Source organism: Acartia tonsa, chromosome 7, assembly GCF_053477335.1.
Source record: "Acartia tonsa isolate MP-2025a chromosome 7, ASM5347733v1, whole genome shotgun sequence".
Classification (NCBI taxonomy): Eukaryota; Metazoa; Arthropoda; class Copepoda; order Calanoida; family Acartiidae; genus Acartia; species Acartia tonsa.
Window position 1 is genome coordinate 47,681,136 of NC_137266.1, and position 19,311 is coordinate 47,700,446.

The following is a 19,311-nucleotide window of genomic DNA, read 5'->3' on the forward strand; positions in this document are numbered from 1 at the left end:
TGATCACCAATGATGATCAGGTTTTGCCCTATATTTCCCGCCTGCCGTGGTGCACCACGTACATGGGCGCGCTGGACAGGGGCACGCTGGGGCTGGACACGGGCACGCTGGACACGGGCACGCTGGACACGGGCAGGCTGGACAGCCGGTTCAAGGGCCGCAACCCCCGCACGTACCATACTCCTGGTTACTGAAGGCATTATTAACAGAATCAGATAATATTTAATAATAATTGATGATAAATATGATGGCGATGGTGAACAGGACGATGGCGATGGTGAACAGGACGATGGCGATGGAATATGATGATAAGAATAAGATGATACTGATAGGGATGACTGTGGAAAACTGTATAAGATGACTGGTGTTGTTGACTGGTTGACCTTGGTCTTGAATGCTTCTTATATTTTATTAAACTAAGTTGTATTTGAACAGAACTCAGATATTTATACTAAATCTCCGCCCCCTTTGGCCTTTTCTTCCGGTCATCATACGACGTATTTGCGATGGTTTTAACGTGGTTTTAAGATTTTAAGTACTTTCCGGTCATACACTTAAAGCTTAAATAAGTCTTTACTATATTTTTGATAACTCTTACTCTTAGTAGAAATTATAATTGTACATACATCCTATATCCGTAAAATTGTGTTTAATACTATTTTAATATAATCTTGAAAAAATAATATTTGATTGAAATAGAAATCATTTAAATTTACTATATTTGATAACTCTTACTCTTAGTAGAAATTATAATTGTACATACATCCTATATCCGTAAAATTGTGTTTAATACTATTTTAATATAATCTTGAAAAAATAATATTTGAAATAGAAATCATTTAAATTTATGAGAAAGAAAAATCTGTAAGAAATCGTTTTTACTTTCCGGTCATACACATATTATAAATGCAGGTGTTAAATTAAAACCTTATAAAAAGAGGGGAGAATTTCATTAGATTGGTAGTAATGGTTAGTTAGAAGGAGGGGTGGGGGAGGGAGATAAACAACAATATTTAATTTCTCACGGAAATACATTTTGATTTTTGTCTGTCTATCTTTTATGTTGCTTCAGAAAATAGATATTTATCGCATCGTATTATAGACATAGACATATTATAGACATTTTCGTTTTTATTTATGTAAATAAATCAGAAATAGCTTCGCTTCAAAAGTTAGTTTCTATAGTTTTACTTTTAACATATTATAGACATTTTCGTTTTTATTTATGTAAATAAATCAGAAATAGCTTCGCTTCAAAAGTTAGTTTCTATAGGTTTACTTTTAACATATTATAGTCATTTTCGTTTTTATTTATGTAAATAAATCAGAAATAGCTTCGCTTCAAAAGTTAGTTTCTATAGTTTTACTTTTAACATATTATAGACATTTTAGTTTTTATTTATGTAAATAAATCAGAAATAGCTTCGCTTCAAAAAATAGGTTCTATAGTACTTTTACTTTTAACATATTATAGACATTTTCCGTGGATTTTAATTTTTAAAATATATCTTTAGTTTTTTTTTTCACAAAGCCGTAATTTGTCGATATAAGTCGATTTAATTTTTTATTAAAAAAAATAGATATCATTCTAGAAATCTACATACAATGAAATAAAAACTTGACTTAAGTACTCGTTTTTATGGTAAATAAAAATATCGTCTGTACTTTCCTAGGAGTTTTATGAAGGCTTTTTGACCAATTATACAAAGATATGATGATAGTAACCAAATTTAGATAATCACTTTAATAATTTTAGTTCTTTCTTTTTGTCTGTCTATCTTTTATTAAATACAAATCGTTAATTTAAGCTTACCTTTGATGAACATATGTTCCAAACTGTCACTGTTCATCTTGGGTTTATTCTTGGATCCTTTTGTACGGCCACCTCTCCCTTTTGGCTTTTCTCCAGCTGGGGATGACTGTGCTGAAGAAGGTGTGTCTCCAGCTGGTGTTGTAGGTGTGGCTGCGGCTTTAGGTGTGGCTGCGGCTTTAGGTGTGGCTGTTGTACTTGTACGGCCACCTCTCCCTTTTGGCTTTTCTCCAGCTGGGGATGACTGTGCTGAAGAAGGTGTGTCTCCAGCTGGTGTTGTAGGTGTGGCTGCGGCTTTAGGTGTGGCTGCGGCTTTAGGTGTGGCTGTTGTACTTGTAGGTGATGGAGACGGCGGCGGCGTTACGTTGAGTGGGCGCATTGGTGATGTATCTGGTGTTGTTTGTGAAGCTGGTTGTGGGCTTGCTGGTTTTGACCTTAAAATAATTAATTAATTAATTAATATTATTTTTCCCTTGCCCTCTGGACAAAATATAAAAATTATTTGGCTACTTGTTTTTTTTACCTCGATTGGGGAGAAGGTTTGGGGGGTGAAGTTGGATTTTCAGGTTCTGGGCTGTCAGGTTTTGACCTTAAAAAAATAGCCTATTATTTTAATTATTAATTAATATTATTTTTCCCTTGCCTTCTGGACAAAATATAAAAATTATTTGGCTACTTGTTTTTTTTACCTCGATTGGGGAGAAGGTTTGGGGGGTGAAGTTGGATTTTCAGGTTCTGGGCTGTCAGGTTTTGACCTTAAAAAAATAGCCTATTATTTTAATTATTAATTAATATTATTTTTCCCTTGCCCTCTGGACAAAATAAAAAAAAATTATTTGGCTACTTGTTTTTTTTACCTCGATTGGGGAGAAGACTCTGTTCTTCTTTTCTTGACCCTTGGAGGTGAACACAACTTGGTTATTATTCGCTTCCGTTGTGGATCAGCTATTTTTGAAGTGACTGGAGTGCAACTGAAATTAAATAAATAAATAAATTTTCAATTTCTCTGGTTCTTTTTAGAACCCACCAAATTTACCAAATTTGGGATTATATTCTAAAAAAAAATGGCCTCTCTTGGTGTGTAGAGCACCGAGAGTTGCTGAACATGGAAGGAATGCGCCCCGGAGGATGGATGGAGGACCCAACCTAACCTGACCAAAAGTAAGTAAGGATATTTTTTTAACATTTACCTACCCTAAGATAAAAAGTTACTGTAAAAATACAAAGGAACCCACTACTTTTCATAATCCCATTTATTATAATTTTATTAGGGGTATGCATTTGAGCTTAATAGTAAATAAAAAGTAAAAATACGACGAAACCCACTAATTTTATAAGGGGTAGTTTCACGAAATGCATTTGAGCTTAATAAATAAAAAGTTACTGTAAAAATCCCATTTCTATACTTTTTTTAGCATGGGTAGATGCACTTCGTGAAACTACCCCTTTTAGTTTTTTTATAACATTATTAAATATAAAATGAAAATATTATTATTACCTAATGTTATCACTGGGGGTTATTTTTTTTGTGGGGGTCCCCAACCCCTCCTTCTCCTCCAACATTACCGACCCTGGAGTGCAACTGAAAATTAAATAAATAAATAACATTTACCTACCCTAAGATAAAAAGTTACTACTTTTCATAATCCCATTTATTATAATTTTATTAGGGGTATGCATTTGAGCTTAATAGTAAATAAAAAGTAAAAATACGACGAAACCCACTAATTTTATAAGGGGTAGTTTCACGAAATGCATTTGAGCTTAATAAATAAACTTCGTGAAACTACCCCTTTTAGTTTTTTTATAACATTATTAAATATAAAATGAAAATATTATTATTACCTAATGTTATCACTGGGGGTTATTTTTTTGGGGGGGGACCCCAAACCCTCCTTTTCCTCCAACATATCAAGGTCAACCTCATCCAAAATATCGGGTATTCTTGCATCGGGGATCGTCTTACGTTCACGCAAACTACGAGTACGCGTAACTGAAGAGTCAGGCATAGCTTGGACAACCTCACTGTCATCATCGTCACCTATAACTTTATTAGAGTCAGGCTCAGCCATTCTCTAACGATGTTGTAACTGAACTAAAACTAAAAAAAAAGATTAATATTAATTATGACTTTATGACTTTAAGCCTAAGGTGGTGAGAATGGCCAGGTTACCGCTTACATTGGATGATTGGGGGAAGAAAAGGGTTAACAACTTAACAGTAACTCCACCCATAATTTTATTTTTTGGAATAGTAAGGGATAAAATAAACACACATAAAAGAAAGTGTGGGGGGGGGGGGGTATAACTATAATCCGTATCCAATTACTACGAAGTACGAGGGAAATCATGGGATGTGTTGGAAAATATTTATATGACATGTAAGACTAAGAATTCTCCTAATTTCCCCTTGAGGAGGGGGGAGGATTTGATGCTTAATCTGCAGAAGGGGTAATTTAACACTTAATTTACCCTCCGTAAAAGATTAAAGATTAAAAGATTAAAGATTATTTGAAACCTGCCCCACCCCCCTTTTTCAACACTTCTTATTTGAATATAATTATATGTAATCTTTTTTTCTCCACCCATCATAACGTAATGGTTAGGAGGAGGGGGGGGGGGGAACCAACAAGATTTAATTTGGATTTAATACGATGAAATTTTAGTAAATAAATTAGCCGTTAGAGGCTGGATATTTCAAATTGTTTTTCAATTTATACTTAAGTTTCATCATTCATTGGTAAGAAAAGTTAAAAATTATATTTCAAGTTTTAGAAACCTATTTTTAAGAAAAGTTACATTTGAGATGAATAGAATTAAAAAAGTATTCGGTAATGTAGACAAACAAAATTGCTTCATAGTTACATATTGGAAGTTACATAACATTCAAGGATTACCATTTTTATTGTCAGCTTTGATGTCACTTTATGAAGGCTTTTTGGCCAATTATAGAATAGATTGATGATAATGATATGATGAATATCTGTATCATTTCATATCTTTTAAAAACAAAGTTTTATACCAACGTTTTCTTTTTGGTTTGCTCAACAATTTTGGGGAATTTTGGGACTTGGTTGCTTCATTAAGTTGAGTGTAAAAACGTTTCAACTATTAATTGTTATTTACAAAAGGGGTAATTTTGTGCATCATCATTGGGAGTGTACATCAATTTAGTTAAAAAAAAAACTCTCTCCCGTCACCCAGCATTAGTGGAAAATTTTTATAAAGGAAAATTTAAATAAATAAAGGGGGGTTATAATAAAGGTGTCGTCATATATATATTATGGAAAATTTTTATAAAGGAAAATTTAAATAAATAAAGGGATTATTCTTTGTATTTTTTTTTGGGGGGGGGGGGGGTTATATTCAAAATCAAGTTCAACCCTTTCTTTTCATATAGCAACCCTTCTTAAATAGGGGAGGGGGGGGAGACTAGAGTAAAATAAACAGCCCATTGCCCTTCCCTTTATTTTGGGGGGGGGGGACTATAAAGGTGTTAACTGTTACTTACATGTAAAACCCTTTTCCCCCACCCATATATGTTTGGATATTGACCTCTAGGCTCTAAATGCGGATGCCACTTATTTTAAAGGGTATGTAAAGATAAAATTTTTTCATGCTATTAGACTATTAGTATTAACAAATTAAAAATCTTAACATTTTCTAAATAATAAATATCGAAGATTGATTTTACGGCATTAGGTTGGTTTATTCGAAGATTGATTTTACGGCATTAGGTTGGTTTATAAAGATAATTTACATTTTACAAATTTGTAATTTAAAGTTAAATAGTAGGTTGGCGACGAACGAGAGATGGGCCAGCCAACTTCAAGTTACTTGGATACTAAGGGGAGAAGAAACGGCGGCGCAACCGCCGAAAACTGCCGAGAAAAGGCAAAATAAATTTCAGCGGCTTATCGGAAGGTAATGAGGAAATTACATTTTTGCATACAACCCCTTTATTTTAATGGCTTTCTCTACCTTTTGACCGCCTTTCTCTTTGTTTTAATGCGTAATTAGTTTTTATATACGCATAAAATAAACTTATAAAGTTAATTATTTTTTAATATTTGATTTTGCAGTGTTTTTATACGTATATTGTGAACGTTTTGAAATTGAATTGAAATTGAAATTAATTATATCTGCATTTGCATTATGAAAAATAAAATACTAATTATTAAATTATTATTTATTACCTTAATAATTTATTTCAGTATAAATATCCGAACGAATAATGAAATCTAGACCCAGCAGCACGAAACGAAGGAGCCAGCGAATACTTGAACGACATCAACGACTTGACCCAGGTATAATATATATTGAATTCTATTTATTTTTAGTTATTCCAACTTCCAAGTGTAATATAATGAATAAATAATCTTTATACAAAGGATCTCGCTAACCGATGAACCGATCGGGTTCTCCTTTTTACCTTTTAATTTACCTTTTTAAAAGCGAAGCTTTTCTATAATTATGGTCGGTCCGTCCGATTTAGAAAGCGTAGCAACTCTATAATCATTACATCAGTCCATTTTAAACATGTTGATTTTTCGTCCGAGATAGTTAGCTTTTATTCGTTAATTTTAGGCATGTTAGAATTGTCCTATCGCTTTCAAACTTTGCATGATGTAGTTACGTACGATTTAGAAAGCGAAGCAACTCTATAATCATTACCAGAATGTCCGTAAATCCCTTTTAAACATGTTGATTTTTCTACTTTTATAACAACAAAATTTTATGTGATCTAATTATCCGTTTGATCTGGTTTTTGGTATATTGATTCCTTGGACAACAAAGAATAATATTATAAGCGAAGCAAGCAACTCTATAATTAAGTCCTAGAAATGTAAGTATAACCATAAACATTATCGGTTATCCTGTATGAAGCAGTTTTCCAATAAATTTACTTACAATTTTGCTTCGACTCTTATACTTTATATTTAAATTATTCACTTCAGACACTATACAAGTGTTAATGTCCGTTTGTCCTACTCTTTAGTTTAATTATATTACTGTAGTAAAGTTTAAACTTTTTTAAAGTTAAACTGTCCGTTTGTATAAACTATAGGACTAAGTTAATAAATGGGACTCCTGCGTTTGTCCACTCCGACGTTTGGGACTTTGAAATAATAAATAAGATTTAATTTATTAAGGTGTGGCAGCTGTTCCTCCTGTTGCTGTTGATGATGGCCATGGACGGGTTGTTCAACCAAGAGGACAAGGTATTATATATAATCATATTTTTATTATTACCTATTCCAAGTCTTATATATCTTGTACATATTAACCTAACCTAACCTGTACAGAAATACTTAAAATTAATATTTTAATTTAACACTCCTGCGTTTGTCCACTCCGACGTTTGGGACTCCTGCGTTTGTCCAGTCCCCTTACTTTGAAATAATAAATAAGATTTAATTCATTAAGGTGTGGCTGCCGTTCCTGTTGAACCCCAGCCTGATGGGAATCGTCGAGGACGCCGTAATGCTCCAAGAGGACAAGGTATTATATATAATTGGGACTCCTGCGTTGAGATATTTTATGATTTTGAAAAATTAACCATTTAAATTAATAGTAAATATCATACAGAATTGCTTACATGATTATTATAAAACAAGGATGAAAACATGCATAAAAGAGAAGCTCCAAAAAAATGCGTCAAAAAATCTAAGCTGGATCTTGAATTAAACTGTATTTTTTTGGGCTCTTTAATTAAAATGTATTTTTTTTGGCTTTTATGGAACTAATTGTAATCTACAGAAGGGAAAATCACTGGGGATGTACATCGATCTATCGACCACCCTCCTGAGAGATTTTAATTTTAATTTTGATTTAATTTATTAAGGTCAACAGGTTATCCAACAAAATCTGATGGGGAACAACAATCATGTCAATGTTCCCCATCAACCACCACAACCGGACCACCCTCAACAGCAGGACGACCCTCCAGAGCCCCTTCCCGAAGTTCCCGAACAACAGCCACAGCCAGGAGACAACAATCAACCTCCCCCACCCCCGCCACAGCAAGAACGTCAACCTCGGCGTGTTGCACCTATTTTCAATTTGACAATAGGTGCGCACGCCACAGTAAATATCAACAATAATCAATTTCAATTCTATTGATTATTGTTGATATTTACTGTTAATTTATTGTTAATTTTGTAATATTATTTCTATTTTGTGTTGTTATCCCCCCCCCCCCCCCCCCCGACTAAATGACTGGATTAGGTTAGGCTAGGTTAGGTTATATGGCTAGGGGGCCGAGCGCCCGCGGTTATTTTTATTGGTGGGGGGGGGGATAAAAATTGTAAAAATCTATTTTGTATTTTCAAATTTTGTATATACTATTTTTGATATATTTATACTTTATTTACTAAATTTGCAGATTTTTTAAAGGGGTAGTTTCACGAAATGCATTTAAACTTAATTTAGTGAACCGCATATTTTATCCTGGTTACATGGTTAAACTACATTTATATGGCATATATTTGAAAAAATTTCAATTTTCTACCACATAGTTTTTAAAATGTCAAGACTTGAAAATCGTCTTTTTAAATTGCATATATCACAAAAAAGACAATTTTAAGGTCTTGATATTATTTTTAAAAACTACGTGGTAGAAAATTGAATTCATTTCAAATATATGCCATATAAATGTAGTTTACCCATTTAACCAGGATAAAATATGCGGTTCACTAAATTAAGTTCAAATGCATTTCGTGAAACTACCCCTTTTCTTTAGTTTTAATATTTTCATTTAATTTTTTTTTCAATTTCATTGTTTCATTTTCATTTTTTAGTAGCAAATCTACTTTCTAAATGTAAATATGTCTGTCTGTCTGTCTGTTTTTTTTTCGTTTTTCAATTTCATTGTTTCATTTTCATTTTGTATTTCATTCATTTCATTTCATATTCATATTCGTGATAAAAATAAATGTGATAAGAAACTCGAAATAATACACTTTTTTATTCATTCTTATGGTCGGTCCGTCCGATTTAGAAAGCGTAGCAACTCTATAATCATTACCAGAATGTCCGTACGTCCATTTTAAACATGTTGATTTTTCGTCCGAGATAGTTAGCTTTTATTCGTTAACGATGCAAGAAATAGCTATTGATAATTTTAAATACGTGGAACGCTTACCTAACCTACCTAAGTTTTATCAAATAACTATATCAAACGTCTCTCTTCCTTCCTTGGATACAAACGGCTGCGCCCCTAGCATTTAGAGGCTCTATATTCGAACCTACCTACCTACCTACCTAAGTATATCAAATAACTATATCAAACGTCTCTCGAGTCTCTTCCTTGGATACAAACGGCTGCGCCCCTAGCATTTAGAGGCTCTATATTCGAAGGGATATGAAAGGGCAGAAAAATAGCCTAAAACCATCTAAGGACCTATACGAAGCTGTACTGTAAAGGAGAACCATATAGGTTCAGTGGTTAGCGAGATCCTTAGCTACAGACAAACAGAGCTTACTTCTTTATAAGTTTACTAGCGGCTACGCCCCTAGAGGCCTCTAGTGGCACTTTAAATGTTTTTGTTTGTTAAAGTTAATACTATAGCTATTGATAATTTTAAATTTATGTCTTCAATTCAAAGTTAAAATAAGTACACAAATAAAACCATCTAAGGACCTATACGAAGCTGTACTGTAAAGGAGAACCATATAGGTTCAGTGGTTAGCGAGATCCTTAGCTACAGACAAACAGAGCTTACTTCTTTATAAGTTTACTAGCGGCTACGCCCCTAGAGGCCTCTAGTGGCACTTTAAATGTTTTTGTTTGTTAAAGTTAATACTATAGCTATTGATAATTTTAAATTTATGTCTTCAATTCAAAGTTAAAATAAGTACACAAATAAAACCATCTAAGGACCTATACGAAGCTGTACTGTAAAGGAGAACCATATAGGTTCAGTGGTTAGCGAGATCCTTAGCTACAGACAAACAGAGCTTACTTCTTCAATTATAATTCAAATTATAGAGCAGCATCGCAATTACAAATTAAATTAAATAAAAATAAGAAAATTATTTTTCATAGTTTTATTATTATAGCATATATATGTCAAGTTATGTTATTTATGTGGAATCTAACTAAATATTCACAGGAATGCGATCTCAACTCAATCGATAATGATCACTGACTCATCAGAGTCATCACCTTCACCTTCGCTCGCGCCACCTTCGTGTTCCAGAACTTCCAGGATGGCGTCAATATCGTCATCATCGGAAGATGGATTTACATCGCCGGAGATATCGGGATATTCGTCTTCATCTGATGATAGATCTACTGTGCCATCTAAACATATCGCACGGTCATAGACAGCTAACGCCTGGATAACGTCGTCACGGTAACCGTTGCATTTTGCTTCCATTTGCTGCAGAACAAGTTCATTTTGTTCGCGTGTACGCTGAGAAGATGGAAGGGCTTGGTGAAGGAATTGGTATATACCAATTCCTTCACTAAATAGTCTAATCGCCTGCATATTCCGAACACTCTGAAACCCCGACCTGTAAAGCAGGTTAGATATATCTTTAAAAGATCTGTGAAGGACCTGATAATGGGCGTACCATCCAGGCATCAGGTCGGGGTATAAACTTGGTTCTGGATCTGTACAGGTAAGTGAACGGGGGAAGTAAGGAACCAAGTCATCCATCGCTACCGGCTTGCGCCTGCGCCCAACTGTGACTCTCTGTCCTTGTTCCGCCATAATAACGATAGCAAAAATAAAACAAATGTTCAAATGTTGTCACTTCAAAGGTCTGTAAGCAAATGAAATTTCAAGGAATCATTAATTACCCCCTACAAATTTTTCTTTGTTGTTGGTTTCCAAGAAATTATTAAGATTTATAATATTCTAGATATCTTCAAATATAAAGTGTTGGGAATGGGATGTGAAATATTTTTAACAAGGATGACAATATCCATTAAAGCAAAACATTAACATAAATGCATTAGTATAATCAAAATTATAAGTAAGTATTCTGTCTATAAGTATAAATTATATAAATACTAACATACTGACGTCTATAACCAACACAAATTATAGAAAAGCTTCGCTAATTCCTAGTATTTTGAATTTTCCATATGTTTTGTTTTGTTTTGTTTCTTGGGGGGGGGGGGGGGGGAACATTAACATAAATGCATAAGTATAATTATAAAGTAAGTATTCTGTCTATAAATTATATAAAATAGTAATACTAACTGACGTTTATAACCAACACAAATTATAGAAAAGCTTCGCTAATTCCTATTTTCCATATGTTTTGAATTGTTAACTTATTTCTTGGGGAGGGGGGGGGGGGGGAGGGGTCAATATTTGTATCGTAAGTTGTAATGTAACGGTCAACCTTCAAATAGGGGAGGGGTGAGACTACACTAGTATAATAAATTATAATCTTACCCACTCCCCAAGTTAAAAATTAATCGTGACCCCCCCCCCCCCTCTCATATATATAAACATAGTGAAAATGAAATTATAAGAATCCTTGTTACTCTATAATTAAGGTATGTCCATACGTCCCTCCGTCCGAGTCTTTTTACGGAAATACACTATATTGTTATATATAGAAAAAGATTGTTATAAATGTGTTTTTTATCACGTATTTTACAATTTTTTTGTCCATTTTCACCGCTCATTATGAATATGGGCGGAGTGGTAATGCGCGCCCCCCCCCCCATGTAACCCCCTAAAATTGGGGTTGGTGTTGTATGTAATAAATATTAGGAGGTAATAGGATATCTGTTTAGCTCCCCCCCCCCCAAAAAAAAAAGGGGGAAAAACATAAATATTAGGAGGGGATAGGACAGTTGACAATAATAAATAATAATCAAAAATCAAAATGCTGAACTGATAAGAAATAATTAATAAACAATTTTAAGTTTAGGCAAATTTAGGATTATGTAATTGTAAATTCAATTGTTTAAGTTTTAACGTTTTTCTATTAGCTTAATGCTTCAAAAGACAACCATACATTGTTCCAAATGGTCTATTTATTATTCATAATTTTAGAGCTTCGCTACTTATGTATGTTTTATAATTATTAGGTAGACATGTAAGAATTCTGCTAATTTCCCCTTTGAGGAGGGGGGGAGGATTTGATGCTTAATCTTTCATGTCACACGGTCCACGGATAAAAAACAAATATATAATATCGTAACCAACCTGGTAATGGTATGGTAATAATTGGGGTGGGGGGGGGGGGAGAAACAAGATTAAATTTGGATTTAATACGATGAAATTATAGTAAATAAATTAGCCGTTAGAGGGTAAATATTTCAAATTGTTCTTAAATTTATACTTTCATCATTCATTGGTGAGAAAAGTTAAAAATTATATTTCAAGTTTTAGAAACCTATTTTTAAGAAAAGTTACATTTGAGACGAATTGATTTCACAAAGTATTCGGTAATGTAGAAAACAAACAAAATTGCTTCAAAGTTACATATTGAAAGTTGGAATATAGATATCTTCTCTATATGCTTTATAACACTTTATGAAGGCTTTTTGGCCAATTATATTATAGATTGATGATAATATCTGTGATAATATCATTTCATATGTTTTAAGTTTTAAAAACATTCTTTCGCAAGGAAGGGAAATTTAAATTTTTTTAAAAAGGGTCAACTAAATAACATGACACGGATATGAAGCAAAATTGTAAGTGAATTAGTTGGAAGACTCTAATTGCAATAAAACCTACTCTTTTTGAATAAAACAAATATACAAAGTTTTTACTTTTTAATTCGTTCGTTCTTTAAGACAGATAGCTATTTCTTTCATAGTTAAACGGCTCCTCGGGGCTAAAAAAACTGGTTTTAATAATCAAACGATTGTACATTTCTGTTCTGTCTATATATCATAGTTATCATTGAAAACCAAAGAATAAAATAATAGGATGTCTGTTAATCTCCACGGATAAAAAACAAATGAAAAAAATTATATTTGATTTGCAATAAAAACTACTCTTTTTCTGTCTACTCTATATATGTCATAGTTATCATTGAAAACCAAAAAATAAAATAATAGGATGTCTGTTAATATCTCTCTACCAAGGATCTCAAATTGAAATCTGAATCTTTCTATGTAAAACAAATATACAAAGTTTTTACTTTTTAATTCGTTCGTTCTTTAAGACAGATAGCTATTTCTTTCATAGTTAAACGGCTCCTCGGGGCTAAAAAATCTGGTTTTAATAATTAAGTTAAAATTAAAACTATAGAAACTATTTTTTGAAGCGAAGCTATTTCTGATTTATTTACATAAAAACAGATTTATTTAAATAAAGCGGAAAGCTGTCTATAATATGATGCGATAAATCTCTATCTTTTCTCTTTTTTACCAGAATCATTTTTAAACTTTTAAATTAAATCTAAAAGCTATCCACCAATATAAAAAGTGTATATAATAAGCAGCCGGTTAGTTTAGGCCGTAAATCCAATAATGCGATATAATTATCCGAAGTTCCTAATCCAAACACAAGTATTAACTGATTTTTTTTTGACATGCAACTCTATAATTAAATTAATCGTTACCAGAATCGTTTTGAAAGTGTTAGTGTCTAATAAAATTAAATCTAAAGACTATCCACCAAAAATGAATATAAAAAGTGTATTATTTTGAGTTTCTATCACATTTATTTTTTACAATATCACGCAAAAGTTATTTTTATAATATTTACAATTCAATTTCAATATAGTTATTTAAGTTTCTATTTACAATACATACAAAACAAATAGTTAAATAATTAGTTAATATTAGATGAATATATGATGGCGATGGTGAACAGGTAATAATAGATGGCGATGGATTATTAATATATATACAGATGGCGATGGTGAACAGGATGATGGTTAATGATAGTGCTGGTGAATGTGAATATTTATCTGGTTCTGTTGGCCAGGATGCTCAGGAACAGGAATAGGGACTCTTACACCATTAATAATATAATTATAATAATTATTATTATTAATGGTGAAAGTATTGTTGACCCTATTCCCCACTCCAGGGGGGCCATCGGCGCCCCTAGGGCCCCTGGGACCTTGAGGACCTTGAGGTCCTTGAGGACCTTGAGGTCCAGGAGCAGGACCAGGAGCAGGACCAGGAGCAGGAGCACCAGGAGCAGGAGCACCAGGGGCAGGCTGGTCAACTGGCGGCGGTGGTACTACACCAGCAGGTCCAACTCCAGGAGCATTAAAAACCTGATCACCAATGATGATCAGGTTTTGCCCTATATTTCCCGCCTGCCGTGGTGCACCACGTACATGGGCGCGCTGGACAGGGGCACGCTGGGGCTGGACACGGGCACGCTGGACACGGGCACGCTGGACACGGGCAGGCTGGACAGCCGGTTCAAGGGCCGCAACCCCCGCACGTACCATACTCCTGGTTACTGAAGGCATTATTAACAGAATCAGATAATATTTAATAATAATTGATGATAAATATGATGGCGATGGTGAACAGGACGATGGCGATGGTGAACAGGACGATGGCGATGGAATATGATGATAAGAATAAGATGATACTGATAGGGATGACTGTGGAAAACTGTATAAGATGACTGGTGTTGTTGACTGGTTGACCTTGGTCTTGAATGCTTCTTATATTTTATTAAACTAAGTTGTATTTGAACAGAACTCAGATATTTATACTAAATCTCCGCCCCCTTTGGCCTTTTCTTCCGGTCATCATACGACGTATTTGCGATGGTTTTAACGTGGTTTTAAGATTTTAAGTACTTTCCGGTCATACACTTAAAGCTTAAATAAGTCTTTACTATATTTTTGATAACTCTTACTCTTAGTAGAAATTATAATTGTACATACATCCTATATCCGTAAAATTGTGTTTAATACTATTTTAATATAATCTTGAAAAAATAATATTTGATTGAAATAGAAATCATTTAAATTTACTATATTTGATAACTCTTACTCTTAGTAGAAATTATAATTGTACATACATCCTATATCCGTAAAATTGTGTTTAATACTATTTTAATATAATCTTGAAAAAATAATATTTGAAATAGAAATCATTTAAATTTATGAGAAAGAAAAATCTGTAAGAAATCGTTTTTACTTTCCGGTCATACACATATTATAAATGCAGGTGTTAAATTAAAACCTTATAAAAAGAGGGGAGAATTTCATTAGATTGGTAGTAATGGTTAGTTAGAAGGAGGGGTGGGGGAGGGAGATAAACAACAATATTTAATTTCTCACGGAAATACATTTTGATTTTTGTCTGTCTATCTTTTATGTTGCTTCAGAAAATAGATATTTATCGCATCGTATTATAGACATAGACATATTATAGACATTTTCGTTTTTATTTATGTAAATAAATCAGAAATAGCTTCGCTTCAAAAGTTAGTTTCTATAGTTTTACTTTTAACATATTATAGACATTTTCGTTTTTATTTATGTAAATAAATCAGAAATAGCTTCGCTTCAAAAGTTAGTTTCTATAGGTTTACTTTTAACATATTATAGTCATTTTCGTTTTTATTTATGTAAATAAATCAGAAATAGCTTCGCTTCAAAAGTTAGTTTCTATAGTTTTACTTTTAACATATTATAGACATTTTAGTTTTTATTTATGTAAATAAATCAGAAATAGCTTCGCTTCAAAAAATAGGTTCTATAGTACTTTTACTTTTAACATATTATAGACATTTTCCGTGGATTTTAATTTTTAAAATATATCTTTAGTTTTTTTTTTCACAAAGCCGTAATTTGTCGATATAAGTCGATTTAATTTTTTATTAAAAAAAATAGATATCATTCTAGAAATCTACATACAAAGAAATAAAAACTTGACTTAAGTACTCGTTTTTATGGTAAATAAAAATATCGTCTGTACTTTCCTAGGAGTTTTATGAAGGCTTTTTGACCAATTATACAAAGATATGATGATAGTAACCAAATTTAGATAATCACTTTAATAATTTTAGTTCTTTCTTTTTGTCTGTCTATCTTTTATTAAATACAAATCGTAAAATTCGGAATAACTATATACGGTTTTTTTGGACTTCAGTTGAAAGAAATCGTTTTTAATTTCCGGTCATACGCTTATAATACGATGTGAAAATTTGATAAATATCTATTTTTTGAATTAAATTTATCGCCTGGACAGACATACTTACAAAGCTATGTTCATATATATTTAAGATTTTAGATTAGTTTGTTTCCCTTCAGTATTTTTTTTGTTTTGGAGCGAAGCTATTTCATAATTAAGTTTTTTTTAAATTTTTATAGACATTTTTCCGTGCATTTTAAATTTGTTTCAATTTTCCCATAATTACTAAAATAAAAGAATAATGTCAGTTGTCTATAATATGATAGGATAAATATCTATTCCAATATGGCTTCTAAATTACATATACGGCACAATGCGATAAATATCTATTTCAAACCGTTGGGTCAGTAATTATATAGAAATAAAAACTTGACTTAAAAGTACTCGTTTTTATGGTAAATAAAATTAACATATCTTCGCGCCTTAATCGCTGTACAATATTTATTTTTGGGGGGGGGGCGGGGAGGAAAAATTTATGTCACCTGATTAAGGAAGGGAAACTGGAAGGGTCAACTTAACTGAACTCACATGAGAAATATGAGATCTTCATACAGAACAATAATTTTCTATAATTAGGGTCAGTTTGTCCGTCGACTATTTGTCGACTATTCTGAACTATTTAAGTGTTTGTGTTATTATCCGTTTGTTATACAGTTTCAGAAATCGTTTTAATCTTACAGAACAATAGCTTTTTTATAATTAGGGCTGGTCAATCTCCGTAAGAAAGCGGATAGCTTTTTTCATTTCTGGTAATGTAGGCATTTGCTTCCTGTATCCGTTTGTCATAAAGTTTCAGTACTAGTTTTTATGGATGTTTTAATCCTTGTTAATATTCCCCAATATACAAGGTATATTGATAAAAGCGTTTTTTTTTTGGGGGGGGGGGAACATTTATGACCGCATAAAGCTAAGGGTCAACTCATGATACAGGAAATATGAGACCTTAGAGAACAAGGACAAATCGTTACAATTTACAAAACTAACTAACTCCAATCCAAATAAAATAAAAATATTTATTTTCATTTTATTTAAGTCAACATAGTTTATTTATTTATTTAGATTATTTATTTCATTAAAGTAAAAAAAGTTATGATTATTGTTTAGTTAGTATGTTAGGTTAAATAATAAATTAGTACATATTACTTGAGTTAGAATGATTAATACATTATTTAATGGTTATTGGTGGTTTATTTTTTAACTTTTCTTTCACTTTATGATATTAGCAAGTTTGATATATGGTTGAGTTGAAATGTAGAAGACAGTAAGCAGGGTGGAGGGTTGGATAATGTAGGGTGTTGGATCTTTGGAAGGTGGATTATTATAGAGTAGATACGCTGAAAGCCTGAAACAAAAAATCTTAAGTCTTAACAGCTATGTGAGGGAGAGGGGGGGGGGGGTGGTAATTTATCTATCCTTTACAACCCTCTCACATACTCACACGACAATACAAATACACATAATAAATACTAGGATATGACAATGAAAGAAAAATCGAGATTTTTGGAATAAAGAAAGGGGAGAATAAATTATTTAAAAGTCTTATCTATTATACAAATTTTATATCTAAGTTTTCATATTTATTGAATTGTTTACAAGTAAAACTGATATGGTTCTGATATCGCAAAAACCAATCAACCAATATTATTTTTTTATAATTCATTCTAAAAAAATAAAAAAAACTCATCAATATTTAATTTTTAAAGTTTTCATATTTATTGAATTGTTTAAAAGTAAAACTGATATGGTTCTGAGTTCTGATATCGCAAAAACCAATCAACCAATATTATTTTTTTTATAATTCATTCTATAAAAATAAAAAACTCATCAATATTTAATTTTTAAAAAAAATTGTATAAAAAGTAAAAAAAAACACTGAGAAAATATTAGGTGTAGAGGTTTCGTGTTTTTTCTAGACAGCCATATTGGCTATTTTTCCAAATTTTGACGAAACGAAAAAATTTATTGGAAAATATCAGTAAATATTAACTTTCAGGATCGTATAAATTTAGAAAAGATTTTAATATTTAGGTTTCCTGTCCAAATTCAACCCTTTCCCTAATTGTTATAAACGTCTTTGGACAGTTAGAAAATAGGGGGAATATTAAAGAAATATTGACCCGACAGTTTCAAATTTCCATCGTCTAAGATCTATTGAATAGATTTCTAGTAGACATATGTCTGATTGCCCGTGGAATCGAATTTTGAGTCGCGTAGCTACTCTACATTTCTTGTCTATGAAATTTTGTGTTGGACTGTTGGTAGGTATAGCTGTATGAAAAATATATTTAAACTATATTTGTACAGAAAGATCCATTGTCAATGTATACATTAAGTTGCTCATTGGTAAAAAAAAACTAGTTAAAAATTTTGAAAGTCTATCTCACTTAGCAGCTCATTGAGATAAATGTATTGTTGCTAAAACAAGGATGACAACATATCAAATAAATAAAAGTTGTCATAAAGTTTCAAAACCAACATGTTTTAGATGAAGTACGAACATCCTACTACAGGAATCACCATACCAAGTTTGAAATCGAAAGGACAATTTTAAGATGCATAAATGAACGATAAGAAAACTCGTTACGGAATGACGTATGGACGAAACTACATAAATTTTAGGAAATGTTAAAATTATCACAGAAAAGCTTCGCTTTTAATAATTACAAAAAAGATTCGCTTTTAAAAGGCAATATACTACAATAGAATGCTTATTATCCAACTCAGTTAAAGCACTTCGCTACCATAAAATATTTTTGTCATTGTTCTATAATAAAAAGTAACTGTTCAACCAACGAATTTAAATTCACCAAAATAATTTTTCCTTTTTATGAAATATATGAATATGCATTTAAATATTCATAATCATATAAAAGTAAAATTATAGTAGTCAGTTGTATGTATTTGTGTCTGTCAGTGGCCATTCATTTCCGCCAAGATCTATTAAACGGCTGGGCTTTAGGACAGTTTAGTAATGGTAGAGGCTAGGTTTAATGCTAGTTAGATTTCTTCACAAACAAACAAAGAAATATGGGTCAATTAAAAAGTACATAAAGACAAAAAAAATCGCAAATCAAACGCTATGCTAAGTTCAAACTACCATAAAATTAAGAATTTAATTGAAATAAATCATTAATACTTTTGTCTCCCTATATCTCCTTATGATTGTTTCTATCATCCTTATATCTATCTTTTTATGTTAATATCTATCTATCTCTCGTTCTCTCTATCTATCTCACACAAACACAGATACTGTTACTTTTATATAAGCCCATCTGAGGTTCAATGTAAGTAAGGTAATTTTTGGCCTTTTTCCTTCACATGGTCCGGATAATCTAATTATGAATTTTTATCTATATATCTATCTATCTATCTACAACCAGTATATATAAATGCGATAATGATCCCTATCTATC

The 19,311-nt window shown here is 32.0% G+C and overlaps 2 protein-coding genes across 2 annotated transcripts in view; both read right to left on the minus strand.

Moving 5' to 3' along the window:
- The window catches only part of LOC145324588 (uncharacterized), a 108,048-nt gene that overhangs the window by 32,494 nt on the left and 56,243 nt on the right, over window positions 1-19,311 (minus strand). The window lies entirely within an intron of this gene.
- On the minus strand, window positions 2,750-4,974 carry LOC145324359 (uncharacterized). The gene is made up of 2 exons (XM_080166965.1): window positions 3,656-4,974; window positions 2,750-3,392 (listed from the first exon to the last, which is right to left on the minus strand). Exons 1-2 carry the CDS (start codon window positions 3,880-3,882, stop codon window positions 3,305-3,307), a joined length of 315 nt encoding a protein of 104 aa, XP_080023091.1. The 5' UTR covers window positions 3,883-4,974; the 3' UTR covers window positions 2,750-3,304.